This window comes from Columba livia, chromosome 8 (assembly GCF_036013475.1).
Source record: "Columba livia isolate bColLiv1 breed racing homer chromosome 8, bColLiv1.pat.W.v2, whole genome shotgun sequence".
Taxonomy (NCBI): domain Eukaryota; kingdom Metazoa; phylum Chordata; class Aves; order Columbiformes; family Columbidae; genus Columba; species Columba livia.
Window position 1 is genome coordinate 8,983,571 of NC_088609.1, and position 18,180 is coordinate 9,001,750.

Here is an 18,180-nt window from a genome sequence, read left to right on the forward strand (position 1 = left end):
GTAAAATTGGGTGATGAGCAGCAAGTGTCCCTTTGCTCCCAGGCAGCATGGGGGATCCTTGGAGATGTGTTACCAGGACAGGCAGGACGGAGGATGGAGTGAGACAGGGGTGGAGCTGAGCTGCAGACTGATCTCAGGGTGCACCATTTTTGACTCCCAAACTCAGCTCTGTCTTAACACTTGGCATAAATGGCAGTGAGGAAATTTCAGCTTGATCTTTGTTCCCTCCAAGAATGTTTCATTTTGTACCAAAACTGCTATTAGAATTTTTTTAAATGATTGCATTTACTGATTTTGATAGTGGGCCTGAGCTATCTCAGATTCAGGAGGTAGTATTTTCAGTGTGAGTGCTGTAATAATGTGATAGTGACTGATGACTGATTAATATATATATGTATAAAAGACAAAAAAAATTAAAATATAAGGGACAGAAAGCTTGTAGTAAACATCAGCAACAAACCTGGGGTGAGATGCATGTTGGATGAAGGCATGATGTCTTGTATTGCAAAACACAGAGCTTTTAAAATTAAAGTGTGGTCTAAGCTGATGTGTGATCTGATGGGACAAAACAACCTGCTGTGCCCTCTCCTCTGTTCCCCACCCTCGGCTGTCCCTCTGGACACTCCTCAGCCCGTCCTTTCCTGTGTCTCTTGCTGCCTTCCGGGTGCAGCAGAGCCACCCTGCGCACGGGCCAGCTGTGACAGGCAGAGCGGCCGCAGGAGCAGCGGGAGGTGCTGTGACACCAGCACAGGGGACAGGCTGGACAGAGTGTCCTCCAGGCCTGTGGCCACCTGGAGCTTTCTCTGGCTACACAGGCGGTTGCCCCAGTGGGCAGCAAAGAGCAGCGACTGTGGGGTGCGGGAAGGTGAAGTGAGTCACGAACAGTGGGAGATGTTTGGGGCAAGACAGCCTTTGGCGAGTTTGAGAAAGGGCAGCTTGGGAAAGGCATTGCTCCTTTCAGTGGCACAAAATGACTCATTTTCTAGAGGGCAGGAACCTGCCACATTTGTACCGGACACAGGTGCAGCAGCACAGACTACCAGGAGTGTCTGCCCAGGGCAGGTCCTGAGCACCAAATTCAATGAAGCCATTACTGTTGCATTCCCAGGGGACAGGAATCAACCTGGTATTATTCCCCTGGAGTAATTTCAGAGTCCATGGGAAGCAATTACTCATTTTACGTGAACAACTGAGTATTCTTCTTCCTGTGTGTGCATATTTGACATGAGCAATTTACCACCTATTTCTGAATTTTTGGATGTTACTGTCAAGCTTATAGTTGTTTCACGCACACACCTGAGCTCCCTGCTAAGCAGGTGAGGGAAGGAAGGAGAGCAGGCAGAACTGTCAGACTGGAAAGCTGGTCATGCATCAACATCTTTGCTTAAATGAATTATGCCAGATACCAGAATGGCACAGGTGCATAATGAGAAGCAGCTCAGCACGTTTTCTTCTCGTCACCATGCTGATGTTCCTTCATTGCTTGGGAAAGAGCGTCTTTAATAACAACCCTGTAAAACAGCCTTAACGCTAACACTCATCTCAATAAAACTAATGTTTTGATTATTTCTTAATAGCACCAGATGGAGCTTTCTTGGCAGAAGGAACAAGAACACTTGACGAGCAGAAGGAAGCAGAACAAGTGGTACACGGAGGGCAGGTGGCAGGGGACAGACAAGCACTTGAGAAGGACGATGTTGTTGTTGAGGGAGGAGATGCTGGCACTGAAGAGGCAGGAGAACTGGCCCAGGTGGGAGATGTGCTGCCCATGGGAGACACAACGGCTGCGCTGCAGGCAGAGGGTCAGCGTGTGGTGGAGGAACCTGCACCCCAGGAGAGCCCCGTGGCAGAAGATCCCCAGGGACAGGGCACAGGGAAAGGAATGGACTCTGGCACAGAGGCAGCAGGCGGGGAGCAGGACGTTCTGATGGAGGGGACAGAGAGCAAGGTGGCACTGCAGGAGCAGGCGCCTGTGGGACAGGAGCTGGCAGCAGCAGGCAGGGAGACGAACAGAGCAGCATCCGAGGGCGAGGAGGAGGATGGGGAGGTCTCTGGAGGAGAGGAGGCTGCAGAGGAGGATGAGGCAGAAGCAGGAGCCGAGGCGGAGGAAGCTGTGGGACTGACAGGGTCTGCTGTGAAGGAGGAGCTGGGTGAGATGGTGTCCAAGGAAGAGGAGGCCATGGAGGAAGGAGGTTTTGCAGAGAAGGGCATTGTGGTGAGTCCTGTGTCTGAGGGAGAGGAGGTGGTGGAGGATGCTGACATGGTGGAGGATGCCGACATGGTAGAGGAAAGCATTGCTGGGGTAGATGGCCCTAACGAGGAAGAGGCTGTAGAAGAAGCTGTTTCAGAAGGGGAAGAGGCTGTAGAAGAAGCTGTTTTGGAAGGGGACGAGGCTGTAGAAGAAGCTGTTTCAGAAGGAGAGGAGGATGTGGGGAAGCCTGAGGGTCTCCTGGAAACATTAGAGGATACAAACATTTGCAGAGGAGAAGCAATGCCTGGAGAAGACTTCATAAAGCCACATGAGTTTTCCCAGGTGGAAGCAGCAGGGGAAGAGCAGTCGGAGATGAGAGAAGCTGCCGCAGGGGCACCTGAGACCAGCCAGGAGTCAGGGGCAGACGAGAGCTCTGTCCTGAGAGCGGGGGATGCAGTGGGGGCGGCTGTGCAGCCTGACAAGCATCCCCTCTTGCAAATAGCACCTGGGTTAGAGGCACCAGTGGATGCTGGGGAGGATCCCAGAAGTGAAGGGTCCTCTCAGCTGGAGGATACCACCACAGGAGAGGAGGAGGAGGGCTCAGCACAAGCACTGTTGAGTGGAAAGCCGACTCCAAGCAGCACAGCAGAGGGTGCAGTGGAAAATAAACCTGATGGAGGGACCATGGGAGACTCTGCAGAGACAGCCAGAGCAGAGGTGGGAGCTGCCGGGGAGGTACCAGGGCAAGCAGCAGGGCCAGGGGAGCTGGCAGGGGAGGAGGTGGCAGTGGCTGGGGACAGCAGGGTGGGTGACGAGGTGGTGGCACAGGAGGGAGTGACAGCGGCAGCATGCGGGGGACAGAGTGGGACAGGGGTGTCAGCAGCAGAGGGGGTGGCAGCTGAGGGCTGGGGGGCAGCTGGAGACTTGGTTAGAGACAGGGTAGGGGTAAGCAATGGAGCCGCGGCTGTCGAGCAAGGGGTGAACCAGGAGGGAAGGGAGCTGGCACCAGCGGGGGCCAAGGGTCAGGCTGAGATAGACACAGCACATGTCATGTCCCCACAGCATGGAGAGATGTTCCCTGGGGAGCAGCTGATGGCAGAAACCTCCCTGAGCAGCCCAGCACAAGGGGCCGGGGGAGCGGAACTGGGGGTCACAGGGTCCACAGGAGGTGAAGGGCCATGCCTGGGCACCCGCCTGCAGCCGGCAGCTCCCGGGACAGGGGCGGACAAGGACAGTGCACAGGATAGGACAGAGCCAGCAGGGATGAAAGCAGAGGGGGAGCAGCCAGGCCTCCATGGAAACATGCAGGAGAGGGCAGCAGCGGGTGTGTGGGACACAAATGGGGACAGTGAGCAGAGCCAGGATGGGCCTGTCGCAGGGAGCCCGGACACCCCAGCAGCTGCAGACCGGAGGAACCGTGGTCCTGGTGAGGTGAGTTCTGCCGAGGTTGGCTGCTGCTCCCAGTGCTGGCACTGGTGGCACTGGGTGACACTGGGCAGTGCCTGCGGGCTCTGATGCTGCGGGTCAACAGCAGCACTCGGCTGCTCTGGGTACTCCAGCATCTGTCTGTGGGAAATCCAGTACAGCAGTAGCTCAAAGTTTACCACATTTTCTGTAAAGCTAATGTTTTCCTCGTGTTTTTGTAGGATGTTGTAAACCCAGAGGCAGCTGTCGAGCCTTCAGTACAACCCCAGGACGAGGAAGACACTCTCCTCTAAACTTTTTCTGCAGCTCCTTCAGTGTTGTATCCTGCAGCATTTACATGAATCTCTGTCGATTTGTGCCGGTTGGGATGTCACTTGTTTTTTTACTCCACAAGTACCATCTGTCACTTTTTACTAGAGCAGCTTCTCAATGTGCAGCAGACAATCGAAATAAACCTGTATCTGCCAGCCCCGGAAACAGCACTCCTTCATAATTATGAAGACAATCATCACAAGGATTGTTCCACAGCGGTTGTGTTTTTCCCAAAACACAGAGAAATATTGGACTGGCTGAGCCTCCCCTCCTGGGTTCTGGGGGCTGGTGAGTGGGAAGGCTGGGGGCAGGCGTGCTGTACGTGTTTCTGTCGGACAAGCAGTGTCTGCACAGTGTGGTGTTTGCCTGTCCGTGTCTGTACACCGGCCGCGTTCTCCTGCGTGCTTTGCCTTTGGAGCTGCAGGCTCCTGGCGGTGGGTTGGGCTGTGTCCGTGTCACAGCGTGGGGCTGGGAGTCTGAGCAGAGCTGCTGGGGTGCTCGGCGGGGATGGAGTGGCAGGATTAGGGGGTGGTGCCGTCATGGGGGTTTTAGTTTGCGAGGGCTGCCTGCACACCCGTTAGGGAGCAGTCCCCGGTGTGTGTGAGCTGCTGTGCGCAGGGAGCCGGGCTTGTTGCTGGTCACACTGCAGGGCCCTCTTGGGACTTTGAAATGTTGTTGAAAATTGTTGAATCAGAACAATTATAACTTGTATTTATAAATGAATACAGCCCGGCCTTTTGCTTTGCTGGTGTCAGCCAGCAGTTACTCCCTCGCTGGTGGTGCTGGTGTTGGGGTGTTGTGGTGAAGCTGTTCCAGCCCAGCCTGGCTGGGTCTCCACTGCTGGGGTTCCCCTCACCCCCAGGAGCCCCTGACCTGCTGTGCCTGGGCTGGGTGCATGGCAGCCCAGCTGGCATTGCTCAGGCTGCAGGTGCTCAGCCCTGCATGGGGGGTAACTGGGGTTTCAAATCGGGAAATGAACCAAAATGAGCAGGATTTTGAGTGAGTTGTTACTGTGAGTCACTTAAGATCAATATACATGGGCTAGGAAATTTAAATATGATCAAGTCTGTTCTCTCCTGTACTGAAGATGGTTGCACTTGTGTTTTCAGCCTGGACACCAGGTAGTGCTTTGAAAGTGAAAAGTAGGCAAAAAATAATAGCTTTACGGTCCTCCGCAGTTTAAATGAAAGCATTGCATCAAGTGATTCTGAGCACTGCGGTTGAGTTGGTCATTCTGTGGAAGATACACAGTATTTGCTTACAAAGCACATAGTGGACTTTTGACCATTCTACCTGGGCTTTACTTTTTAACCAGGGAACGTCCATAAAATCAGAAGTATTTTATTCACTGAACCAGAACATTTTCAATGTTGTTCAATATTAAAAAAGTGCAGTGAATAGATGATCTGTGTTTACATACTCTGCGGTTGAATACACCTGGTGTACAAAGTGTTCAGAATTTCAGTGCATGCTAATGACCTCCAGAGGTTTGGTTTTTCTGCACATTTGCTTGGGTCTATAAAAAAAACCCTGTAGCAGTCTGTGAAGTTCCTTGAGTTTTTGTTAATTATTTCATTTAAAAGAAATACCTGCCCATCAACTAGGGCCTGGTGTTTGGTATTAACCTCTGCTTTCCAACTGAATGGCTGATATTGGGTTGAATATTTGTGCTGCTAAAACTGTACCATGCAGATACTTGTGGGAAGTCAATGCCTGTGGTCTGTGAGCAGGACTGGCCAAAGCCTCCACTGGATGGGCACACATGGGGAGGAGGAGGAGGCAGGGGTTTGAATGGGCAGCGATTCCTGGGAGGGGCTGGGACTAAATCTAAGGCTGCACTTCGGGAGGTCATGAATCACACTGTCTCATTTGACATGTAGCTGCTTTACTGAGCACAGGATAAAAACGAGAGAGGTAAGAAGTTTGATTCATTTGTTGCAGGCAAGAGCTGGACTGATCTGCAGAGCATCTCAAAATGCTCTGAAGTAACTCTTGTTCTGCAAATGGGGAGCGACAGGGACGGGTTCCCCAGTGCTGGCTCTGTGTTGTGCTGGGAGCCGCAGCTGGTTCTGCCCCAGGTGTCCCCTGGGGTACAGCCCTGCCTGGTGCAGCTTCCCGGGGCTGTGGGGGGCTGGGAGGGACCTGCAGAGTGGGGCTGGGGCTGCCCGGGGTGCTTGGAGCCGCTGCAACAGCTGCCTGTTGGTGCAGCCCCAGCCGCTATCCTGACACACCTGTGTGCACAGCAGCTTCCTTGGGAGCAGTCCAGCGTTCAGAGCATGCTTAAGGTGGTAAGTGGCAGTACGGGCTTGCAGCAGCAGATTTAACTTGATCCACCTCAGCCTTTTAGAAGAGCTGGTGACCGAGGGGCAACTAGAGTCCCAGGGCACTCCTGGGCTGCACACACTGGGGGCATTGGGGAGGTCCCAGATGAACAATGCAGCGGTGGTTGTAAGGAACTGGAAAGCTGACAATTCATAATTTAAAACACTTAAAATATTTATAAATGGCAGTCGTGCATGTGATTTTTTAATAAGGAAATGAATCCTTTGGTTAGGAACATGCCGACTTATACAAGTTCTTTTATTGCTCAAAAAAAGCCACACTTCAAATGCTCTGGTTTTATATGCTGATACAAAAAAGAAATCGAATTTCCCAAGAATAGTCCATAATTTCTGAGCGTGTATCATATTTATGAGATCATTTGTTTTCTCTCATGCTTCTTTCTCCAACAGCCATGTTTGCAGGATACAGATGAGCTTTGATCCATGGTGAGGAACCAGCCCTTGTCCCCTGGCCGTGCACCCCGCGATGCTCTGGGGGTTCCCCCTGCACCCCGTTCCCCTCACTTGGTCTCACCCTGGTGGAGCCACTGGCAGCTCCTCGGGATGACACAGACACAGGGTGACATGAGCCAGGTTTGTGCTGGGATGGTGTGTTATTGTTCATGTGTCTGGGACCTTTCAGGCTACTGATTTGTAAAGTGGTCAGAGAGCTGGGACCAAATGTGGAATTGAGCTGAATTTGACAGTTTTGGCCCCAGAGAACTGCCCTGATGCTGTTGGTGTGGCTGCTAATGATGAACCATTTGTGTGCTTTTAAAACAGGAGTAAATCTCTAATCTGAACAGGTGGGATTTCGTTAAGAAGCAAAACCACTGAAATGGATGATTGCATAGTTTTGGAAATGCTACCCATGGTAATTTCTTCTGTCCATTTCCAGTTAGTAATTAACTTCAAAGTGAAAAAATGCAGGTGACACCTTAGGGAAAAACAAGATGTGCAGGAAAAAAAAACTAAAAAGAGACTAATTATCAAACTAAACATATGTGAGAAAAGCAAACTAAGCATTGCCACAGGAAAACCTCATTTTTGGCTCATTAGAAAGGCATTTTAAAACTCTGTTAGCTGTCAGGCATTCTCAGTAGCTTGTCACTGGATGCTGATGGTTGTGTCTCAAATGTCTCGTTATGGTGCACGCAGCTCAAATCGTCCCCAGTGACATTGCAGAGGCTGAACAGCTGCATTTCAGCAGCAGAGCCAAGAAATGTTTTGTTGGACACCAGTTTATTTTAATCTAGATCACCTGTTACTGATGTATTAAACAATTAAAACCATTGCTACAGCTACCAGGCATGGGCTGGTCTGAAAAGCAGGCTAAGTGTCTTTGGAGCTTCTCATTCTTTATAAATATTTCAATGTGCTGGGATCCTTGCGCTTCTCTGGGAACAAAATAATTTCATTCCCACAAATAACTTCAGAGCATGTTCTATGCAGTAATTTACATTTTTCAGACTTTTCATATGTATTAATAACCGATCACTCCTATGAAACATGCTTTCTCCTAAGCCTGATGTTTCTCCTGTAGAGTCCAATTAACTAAGACATTGTTTGCTTCAAGGAGCCACTAATTTTAATTACTAGTGAAATTATTTGCAAGCAGCTGGCCTTGTAAAGAGCTCTCTAAATTACAGTTTTGCCTTCAGAAGCTTTCTGATTTTTGTTGTTGGTTCTGCATGTCCACCTCTGAGCATTTCCCCGGAGCTACTGGGAGCTCGTACCAGCAGCTCAGGTACTGCTGAGCGCACTGAGGTGTTAACGCCAATGAACTCTGCTCCTTATAGCTTCTGGTTTTCAGGAACCAAAAACGACAACTGTTTGGGTTAAAAACATCTTCCTTGATCAGCTTCTGGCTGTTGGTGAACTGGAGAGAAAGTGGTGGTACCATCTGCAGTACTTGATGTGCAGCTTTATTTCCCTTTCTTCCTCAATGATTTTTTTCAGAAAGTGAAACAAAACAAATGAGAAAACACCTGTAAACCTCGCTAAGTGAAATATTCCCCATTTTTATTGCTTCAGGACTGTGGAATTAATGACATGCATGGACAATGTAAGGCAGCAGAACCTACAGTTCAGGTGTGATGCCTCATCACAGACCTTGGTCAGCGGTTGTAGGAAACCAACATCCTGAATAACATCCACAGATCAACACACGGCAGTTGTGAACACCAATTTCTACTGGGCCAATACGACAGTTGTGTCCTTGAGTCTGCTTAAGGAAGAATATTAAAGCAGGATCACTTGCAGCTACATTTTCCTAATTTGAAAAAATACCTCAGAAACTAACAGCATAATTAACTCTGTAATTGCCTCTAGAAGAAGAGTTCAAGTTATCCTGCCCTACTTTTTTTTCTTTAACTGTTATTTTTTTAAAATTTCCAGTGATCAGAGCTGCTGTTGAAAAGCCCAGTTGTGGCACCAGCTGGAACTCTGCTGCAGTTTTGCTTTGCATCAAAAATGCAACTTTGCACTGTCTTAAGATTATCATATTTGTGACATGACCTTGCGTATTTTCCTTCCAGTTTAAAGTTTGTTTTGGAGTACCCGTATTGCTTTTTGTAAGCAAATGTCTGAATGAAAACAGTCGTTACGAAAAACATTCACTCAAACCAAACCAAGAGGGATAAGAAAACACATATCTCTGGAGAAGCAGTTAGGATGGTGCCGGAGAGGACAGGTTGCTCCTCTCCCTGATGTGACAGGGCTGGTGGCTCCCAGGCCTTGGTGCAGCCCAGGGAACAACTGCCCTTGGAGCTCCAAAACTACAAGAGATGCATTATTTCTTTCATCTCTTCAAATTATTAATGCTCAAGATGAAAGTGTAGCATTCCTTGTGGACTTGGTTAAAGACAGGTACACACCACCAAAAAACCCAACACTCAAGCAGGTCAGCAGAGAAAGATGCTTGAGCAGGACTAGTGACAGGGACAGTTGCCAACAGCAACTAAAGCTGCTCAGCTTGGGGATCTTCGGCACAACACCCAACGGTGCCTGGAGGAGGCTGATGTGGTGAGAGCGGCTGGTGCCAGCTGACAGCATCTCTCTAGTGGATGGTTCTTGTCATCAGCTGCTTTCTTCAAAGCTGCCGCTGCAGGAGTGGAACCTCATGGTGCTCATGGGGTCTGATACGTACCCTGCAAGGGGCAGAGAGAAGTTCACATGTGGCTCAACACAGCTGTGCTCCTCCCCACCCTTCCCTGCAGTCACAATGCCAACAGAATATTGTGTGTATCATTTTGAGATAAAGAGGCACAGGTCTTGCTGATGCCTTTTTGCTGTCTGCAAATCTCCATTCAATATCATCTGCTGAGGAAAAATTTAAATAGGAAGTAAACAGATCCTGTCATTCATGCGATGAGTTCACAATAATCACAAAGCAATAACAAAGAAGCATGAAGAATGTTTGGTGACTGACATAAAAAACACAGATCTCAGTGTTTCAACAACAGAGTGGGAGTTTGCCATCAAAAAGCCCCATCTTTTGCCCTTTCAACTAGAGCTTTGCAGAGCTCAAAATAAACATTCTGATAAGCATTTTAAAAATATTTGAACCAGGCAGTGAGTTTGTAAGCTGTTTAGAAAGGGTGGGGGAGGAACAACCTCCTGAGGAGCTGCTGCCAGAAAAGACTGAGCAATAGCAGGAGAGGCTGATGGAGATGATCTCAAACGCAGGGGCTGGGAAAGGCTGGGGGGTGTTTGTGCAGTGATGCATGGACAAACACCTGAATGTGGCAGGACAGATGGGCAGATGGCACCAGGAACAAGCAGGGAGCAGATTTCTGTTCTGGAGGGGAGCAGAAGGATGGGGTGGCTGTGAAAAGGCTGTGCCGTGTCCCTGATGCTCCTGGGGCACCACAGAAGCGGGACTGTCTTGCCCACTGCTCGCAGAAGGAGCCCTGAGGACATAATGCTCCATCTTCTCCCAGTTCACAGCCTTCTGCATGGGCAGAAAGGACCATCCCGGTGCCAAGGTGCTGGGGTGCACAGGTGGAGAGCAGCAGGAGCTCAGATGAGACCTCGCTGGCTCCACAGACTCCAACCTGCAGCATCCACCAGGCACCAGCTCTCTCCTCACACTGTTTGTACCTCAGGAGGCTGGAGCTCTGTGTTGGGCAACCACATCAAGGAGTTTTCTGCATTAACTCACCATTTTTGTCAATTGGAGAGCACTGGAAGTTTCTTCTCATGTCATCCAAAGACAGGCCCTGCGAAGGGTGCTGCCCAGTGCTGCAAATGAGAGAGGAAGTGTCAGTTTACACAAGACTGATAATGTCACATCTCCAGACCATGAGAACTAATTCCACAGAGTTCGAAGGGAAAGGTGGTACCACCAATACATCAGCCTGATGCCTGGCCACCGGCATTTGCAGTAATCAAAAAAATATGAAAGTTATGAAGCAAGAACCCAAATCACATGCACACTCACATTTCATCCCTTCTCCAAGTAATTTCCCTCAAATATACGGGGTCTGATCTCTATTTCATGTGAAAGATTCCAGTGTCTGTCTGCATGTGTTTGCCTTCTGCCTTTCCAAATGAGCCCTCGAACAGGGTGAGGATGGATTCATTTTGCTCCCTATTTTAGCTGATAGGATTATATTTCTGAATCCTCCCTGGTTGAGCAGAGCTGGCTCTGCTGTTCCCAGCTCTGACTGTAAGTGGTGCTACAGGGTAAAGTTTAGACTGAGTGCACAGCTGGGCTGGCAGAGATGAGAGCACCACTCTGTTTTCACTGTACTCACTCCCCATGGGAGATTCCTAAATATGCCCTCAAAACTGGGTCTCTCAAGTGGTAGAGTAGATTGCCTCAGATATTAATGGGAAAATAATATAGAGAACCCACATGTGACTTTGCCTTAAAAATATCTGCAGTTCTTGCACTTCCATGTTCATAAATTGGATGAAATGCAATTTTTAGGATGTGCTCTGGTGGGAACAGCCCCAGCAATGCTGACTCCAACAAAGGCTGAGATGCTTTTCCTCTTCCTTAAGGAACACGGACTTGGTATTTGTATCTCCTGCCTCTGTACCTCTGGGACAGTTGGGTTTCTGTCTGTCTGTCCCTGCACTTGCCGTCCTGCCCGGGCAGCAGCCTGGGATCTGTGATGAGCTGCGCTGTCTGGTGCTGCAGCTCCTGCACAGCCCCTTTGTTCAGTCACTCACAGCACAATTTGAGAGCAAAATGAGAAAACCAAAAACTAAAATCCAGACCTGGGAAACACAACATCAGAAAATGGCACCTCTTCCATTACCGCAGCTACTCTCTGGGCTCACTGTTCTCTGCCGGTGGTTTATCTTCACCACAGGCTCTCACGGGGAAGGAACGGGCTGGTCTCCCTGTCCATAAAGCTCCTTCTCATTAAAGAAACTCAGCCAATACTGAGGATCTAATAGAGTTGAGGGCATGTTAGAAAATAGTTTTCAGATGCTTGGCCAGACACAAGCCATGTGCTCCATAAAGGGGCCATATGAATGTAAATGTATCAGGAAACAAACTTTCTCATACATAACAAAAACAATGGCATTTCAGTACGACCTTTCTTCCCAAATTTGCTTATTTCTAGGATTTTCAGCTGGTTTTCCCCCAGTGTGCCCTATTAATCCTAAGCAGCAGGACATGTCTGCCTTGTATTTTGGCACAGATAACAAGCCATGCTTGTGATCCAAGTCAGCAAATACATTTATCACATTTCTGCAGGGCTTGGATCTCTGCGGAGAGGGGAGCTCACCGGGTAACTCTGACCAGCACCAGCAAATCCTGACCTCTGATTCCAACGTGACACTAACACCGCCTGCTCTGTTCTCCAGATGCATGGGGGACCTGCACGTGGCAGGACTTGATTTTCTACTATTTTTATGTTACAGTGCAAAATGCAAAGGCGGTGGCCGGTGCGTACCTCTGTGACCAAGCGGCATACGCTCGCGCATTCAAGGCGTATTCCAGCTCGAAGCGGCTGCGCAGCGCGGCAACGTGGCTGCGGCCGGGGCCCCCGCGAGCGACCAGGCAGTCAGAGGAGGAGGAGGGAGACAGCGAGCCGCTGCTGTTGCTGGAGGCTGGAGACATCAGCTGGTTAAAACAAACAAAAAAAAGGGCACTGTTATTACATATTTACAAGCCTTTCCTCTGCTCTTTCTCCTAAGTTGTGTGTCCCGTGTTGCCTCTGCAGTCTGGCTGGAAAAGCTGTGCTGCCTGGCTTTGGTCAGCTGAGAACTGGATGCCAAATAAAGCGGCCAGTTTATCATCGCCTGGAGCTTCTGAGCTGGGGCTGGGTGGCTTTCCGGCAGACAGGCTTTAGTTCAGTCCTGAGTTACTGGGCTTGCAAGCATCTGCCATGCAGCTGGGAGACACCATGGGTTCCCAAGACTGTCCCAGCTGTATGAGAATAGTGACATTGCCTGGTCATAGGGGCCTGAGTGTCCCAGGGCAGGAACCCAGGCTGGCAGGCAATGTAAATGCAGGGCGGCACATCATATACGTGTTTATATATACGGAACGACTATACAACAGACGTACTGCAGCAGCAGGGACCCAGACATGCTGGCACAAATGGTCCCACCATGCCTGGTTTCAGAGATATGTATGATTTGCTGAGAGAGGAAAAGAAAAAAGAGAGGAAACAGGTGGAGAGAAAAACCTTTCCACCTTCATCCCTCATCAGCTGCCACGCTTTAGTTACCAGAGATCTTTTTCCTTAGAACTCCTCTCAAACAAGGCTTTGCCCTGGACACGGTGCAGCTCAGGTCTAACTCCCCAGCTAAATAATCCTTTCTTTTCTTCTTTTTGTATGTAAGCTCTTGCCCCAGATTTCTCCCTGCATGCCCTGCTGCTAATGTATCATAGAAGTCAGGTCTCCCATGAGACAACACAGTTTCTTGCAATATAGTGCTTCACTTTTTATTTTTTACACTTAAAAGCTTCCACCTACGCGCAGAGCAGCCAGCTGCAGTCAGAGCATGAAGAAATGTAATAGTTTATGGGTGTCTTGTCTGACCCTTAAGCTCAAGAGCACTGATCCATTTTAATTTTTTGTTTTTAAACCCCAAACCTCTTACACACATACACACACACAAACACACAGAGAAAATACAATTTCAGGAACTGCAGCCCTGAATCACTGACTTTGTTTGACCACTCATCTCGCAGTAGGCTGAGGGGTGATACATCATCTGTGTAACAACCAGAGTGCAGAGCAGGAATTGCCTCTCCATTTGTCCTCATGTTTCCTCTTTCCACCTTTCTCCCAAGGGTCTTAGCCAGTCTGTCTTATCTTCTTTTCACAACCAGCAGCCTTGAACAGAGCGCAGAGTTCTGCCCAGGGCTGCTGTGAAGTGCATCCCCAGCCCCAGTCACGCTCCCCTCACCGACCCCTCCGAGCAGCTCCTGACACCCACAGTGACACCCTGTCCCTGGCACCCCAGAACCACCACATGCCTCCCAGACATGCTGTGTTGGCCAAAGCAGCTCAGAGATCCAAAGCCACCACTCTGCTCTCTCAACCACACAGCGCACACACGGGTGCTCCATGGTGGAAACAAGGTCCTTACCTCAATGTTGCACAGACATTCTTCTAATTTTGTGACCACTTCTGAAAACTCTGGCCTCCCCTGTGAACACAAAATGCAGAGATGTGTTAAAAGCAGAAGGAGGCAGATCTTTGTGAGTGAACTGACCCACAGGTACGAGATGAACCTCAGCTCCCCTGTGTCCTGCCCTCTGCATTTCAGGGCTTTGCTTTCAGGCTGCTCAGGGATCTGATGGGAAGTGCAAACTCAGTTCCAAGCTATGAAACTAAGAGGCGTGTGCCTGACAACTTAAGCAATGAAATTTTCATAAAAATAGCACATTCTGACTACATTCCATGTATTGATTAAGGTTGCAACCTAAACTTATATGCTCTGTTAACTTTGCAGTTAATTAATGGCTTGAACAATGTATTTTTCATGCTTTCTATTATATGTTTCCAAAACACAGCCTGTAAAGAAAGCAGTGACTTTGGATAACTGCACTTAAAAAAATCACGGCCCTGCATTTCTTAGCCATCTCATTTCCCTTACCAATTCTGCTCCTTTTTAAGTCCTTCACATTCAAAATAAGCGGGTCTAAATCATTGCGTAACAGTGGTGTTTGCCAGAGGAGGACCAGCAACAGCTTAATTGATCAACTGTTACTCAAGCTCCTCATTCCCATAGCCACATCTTCCTCAACAAAGTCTCTGCAAGAGGCAGGATCATTTCAGAGCTGAGGACAAGGTCCTGCAGCCCTCACATCTATGAGCCATAGCAGAGGGACAATTCACACAAATGAGACTTCAGCATTTAGCCCTTTGTGAGAACGTGTATTAACAAAATGGGTTCTAAATACATTTCTTTCTCAAAAGGGTAAGAAAGAAAATGCGCAGTCGATTTTAAGTTGCACAGGCTTGTCCTTGTCTGCAGTGACACAAGAAAGGGAGGGAGCAAAGTGAGTTTATGGTGTCCTGGCAGCATCCTGGCTGCTCTGAGCAACTCATGAAGTGCTGAAGGCAGCGAGAGGGTCCCACCCTGTCACCTGTACTGGGACTCGATGGGACCCCACAGGAGAACCGTCTGTGACACCTCAGTTGTGCCTCAAGAAACTAAAACAATGTCAATTTTCTGTGCAGAACTAAGCCCCAGGTATTATGGCAAATACTTTGACTCTAATTAAAGCTTACCAATTAAAATAGCTAATGAAAAATGCTGCTTAAGAGACACTGTCTAATTTTCTAGTCATCAGTTTGCCTTTGGAAACAACTGCCTACAGTTTCTGGGAAACAGATATTCAGGTACCTGATAAATAGTAACAGTGACATGACACATGGGAACTAGTTTTTGGTCATGATCAACCTTGAACGAAATCAAAGACAAACAAAAGAATAAATTTTCAAATTTAGAGGCATTTTATAGCCATCCAGCAAAATCGTACAGATATACTCAATTTTCTGTCTTTTTGTTTGTTTGTTTTAAACTGAGCAAACTTCTTGGAGAATTGTGACCTGTGAACACTTATTGAGCTCCAAAATTCACCATTTTCCCCTAACAAACAGCCTTTCTTTTAAGTAAACGTCTTTATGCATCTCCAGTGAGATGCTGTAAAATGGATATTGATATGGTGATGCCTTTTAGCATTCAGATCTTTTGCTCATTCCTCTTGTTTTGGTGTTTCACTAATAGCATTGGGTGGTGTGTCCAAGGGACATCACCGAGTCCAGGATTATCATACACACCAGAACACTGAGACACTGGGGAAGAATTGCTGGTGAATCCAGATTTCCAGCAGCACCAAGGCCCTCAGAAGTAACTCAAACCCTTATTTACTGAGAATGACAGCAAAACACCTTAAATAAAGCACATTTTAATAAGTTTCTGCCCACATCTTATGCCAAGTTCAAGCCATCCACTGGCTGACTGAGCTATCAATTGCATTGTAATTCCATCATGCAGCCCTAAAACATTAGCAAGATTAAGTGACACTGGAGTGAGACTGATGAGTAATGAAGTGCATTAGGATTCTGAAAAGATGATTTCTTTTTATTGGGGCTAAATGAGCTGTGGAAATGCTAACAAGATACTGTGACTATATCCATTACATAGTGCTTACTTAAGTCAACAATTTACTGTGACATCTTATTAATAATTTTAAACAGAATGCGAGTTACATGTTGATGATTTTTAGCAGCTACTTTATAGTCACAGGGAAAACAAATGCCCCCCCACGCCCCCAACATCAGTTCACAAAGGGCAGGAAACAACAATAACAATAAATAAACCAGCGATGAGATCAAGCAGCTGTGCCTTGCACTGCAAATGGATTTTCTCCACAATTCCCACACCGATGTGTTATGTCCCTAAGGAGCACAGCAAGGGGAAGAGCTCGGTTCAGCCATAGGCTGCCCAAAGTCACACAACCACCCCACTGCCCCCAGCTTGTGCTTCAGGGCACTGCCCCGGCTGGGAAAGCTCTCCGGGGTCCAGGACAAGGACAGGTTTAAACACCTGATAACCTGTATTTCTAAGCCAGGCTAACTAGGAAAGGGCCTCCAGGGCACAAATCCAGGACTCCAGGTGCATCCCAGCGTGAACACAAGCCAGAAAATTATCTCACTATGGGATCGTGTAACCACTGCTTAGCTCAGGAAAGGGAAACAATAGTCAAGTTTCTAGCTGGGTCTGACAAAGAAATGTGCCAGTTTCTACAAGCAAAACAGGCCTCATGCAATGCTGAAGGCAAATAAAACATCCCAGACAGAGGGACCCTGATGATGAAAGTGATGGCTTGTTCCCGTGCACCAGCGCCAGCCGGTGCAGTTCTGCTCTGAGAGCTTTGCAGACACGTAAATGCACATGAGTGTCCTCAAAAGGGGATTTCTGCAGAGCTGTTACTAACCCAAGCAATTGGGGCCAGTGGGAAGATTTACAGAGAACAGCACTGCATGACCCCTCAAAGATTGATAACGGTGGATTTTCTTTTAGAAGAGAACAGAGAGGACTGTAAGTTGAGAATCAGAATGAAATTCAAAATCCAGAAAGAAAAGCAGAGCTTGATTTTCCATCGTTATACATTCAATGAGGACATATCCAAGTAAAACAGTGACCATAAGTAAAATTCAAGGACATGTTATTCCTCCTGTATGCTGGTATAGGTGGCTATTAAAAAAACCAAAGTAACCTAACCAGGTCCAAATAAGAGATTGTCACGGTTTCCTAACCTAGACTAATATGAGTCAGGGACAGGAAAGTGGTATATTTGTTTGACTGAAAAGCAGAGGAGCAGCACAAAACTCAGGATTTTCCTATTCTGTCCTTCAGAGAGCTGATGGATATTTTTAACCAGCAACACAGTTATCTTTAAAGAAAAACCCTCCATGCTATGGTCACATTTTATAATGTTCAATGAAATTGACTGAATTTTAAAGCCTTTTGTGCAACGCAGGGACAGCAGCATCCCCAGGAACGCAGCACTTCAACCCCATTGCTGCCCAGTGCACCAGCACCATTGTCCTGCGGGGACACGGTGTGACAGCATTGGGTGTTCTCTGCAGTCCTGGCGAGGGGACCGCACAGAGAAACCTGTGAACATTTGAGCTCATGAGAAAGCTCTGGCTAAATCTTCACTCTATAATAACTCTAGTAATAATCAAAGTTACATAATTGCTTATAGTTTCATTTAATGGCTAAATGTTAATTTGCTTTCCTCCTTGATTCATCAACCCCTCTGTATTTCTTGTCACCCCATTATCTGTGACAGGGCTCTCTGCAGTGGCACTTCCCTCAGAACCTGGGCTCTGGGGAAGCCCCATGCAGACAGACACAGGGTGGGCAAGGCAGAACCCCCCGTTCCACGGCAGGGACACTCACCTCGGGACAGGCGTTCCAGCCACGCATCAGCAGCGCCGAGATGGGCTTGGGGATGGAGTAGCCGATGGGCGGGCGGATGTGGTGGTACGCCATGTCGGCCGCGGCTGCCGCTGTGGGAGAGTGCGGCCTCAGCAACAAACACCCCGGCAGGAGGACACCCACCCCCTCCAGCGGGGACACCCACCCCAAACCACCAAACCCCTGCACAGAGACTGGCAGAGGCATCTCCAGCCCATGCTGTCCATGAAGACAGCTCAGGCAGTCACAGCCCCGAGTGGAAACACATTGCTGTTAGCGCTGAGCATGGGTGAAGACAACCTAATTTAGCTTAAAACCAAAGAGAAAAGGCCTTCAGGGGCAAAAATGAGTTAAACTTCAATTCTCTTTAAAAAGAATTCATTATCTTCACGAGTTAGACAGGATGACAGGTGTACTTCAGATAAACTGGCAACAGACTCAGGTCTCTTAACCCACAGCTAGTTCTGTCACAGTATAAGACAAAAATTAAGTATTTCTTCAGTAAAAACCTAGTGACTGCCT

At 48.3% G+C, this 18,180-nt stretch overlaps 2 protein-coding genes across 11 annotated transcripts in view; one reads left to right on the forward strand and one right to left on the reverse strand.

The window, feature by feature from the left end:
• The window catches only part of ERICH3 (glutamate rich 3), a 33,095-nt gene extending 20,807 nt beyond the window's left edge, over positions 1–12,288 (forward strand). For 3 of the 6 annotated variants that reach the window (XM_065071902.1, XM_065071903.1, XM_065071904.1), the window contains 2 exons: positions 1,578–3,622; positions 3,838–4,651. In XM_065071902.1, the coding sequence (XP_064927974.1) occupies positions 1,578–3,622; positions 3,838–3,909 (2,117 nt within the window). In that variant the 3' untranslated portion in view covers positions 3,910–4,651. Of the gene's footprint in view, positions 1–1,577; positions 3,623–3,837; positions 4,652–6,660; positions 8,697–12,129 lie in introns of those variants that run through there. The other 3 variants (XR_010474248.1, XR_010474247.1, XR_010474246.1) reach the window with 3 other exon arrangements.
• Positions 8,251–18,180, reverse strand: part of TNNI3K (TNNI3 interacting kinase) — a 53,294-nt gene continuing 43,364 nt past the window's right edge. For all 5 annotated transcript variants that reach the window (XM_065071910.1, XM_065071908.1, XM_065071906.1 and 2 more), the window contains 5 exons: positions 17,641–17,750; positions 13,810–13,869; positions 12,162–12,331; positions 10,412–10,491; positions 8,251–9,398 (listed from right to left, as the gene is read on the reverse strand). In XM_065071910.1, coding sequence (XP_064927982.1) covers positions 9,328–9,398; positions 10,412–10,491; positions 12,162–12,331; positions 13,810–13,869; positions 17,641–17,750 — 491 coding nt within the window. In that variant the 3' untranslated portion in view covers positions 8,251–9,327. The remainder of the gene's footprint in view (positions 9,399–10,411; positions 10,492–12,161; positions 12,332–13,809; positions 13,870–17,640; positions 17,751–18,180) is intronic.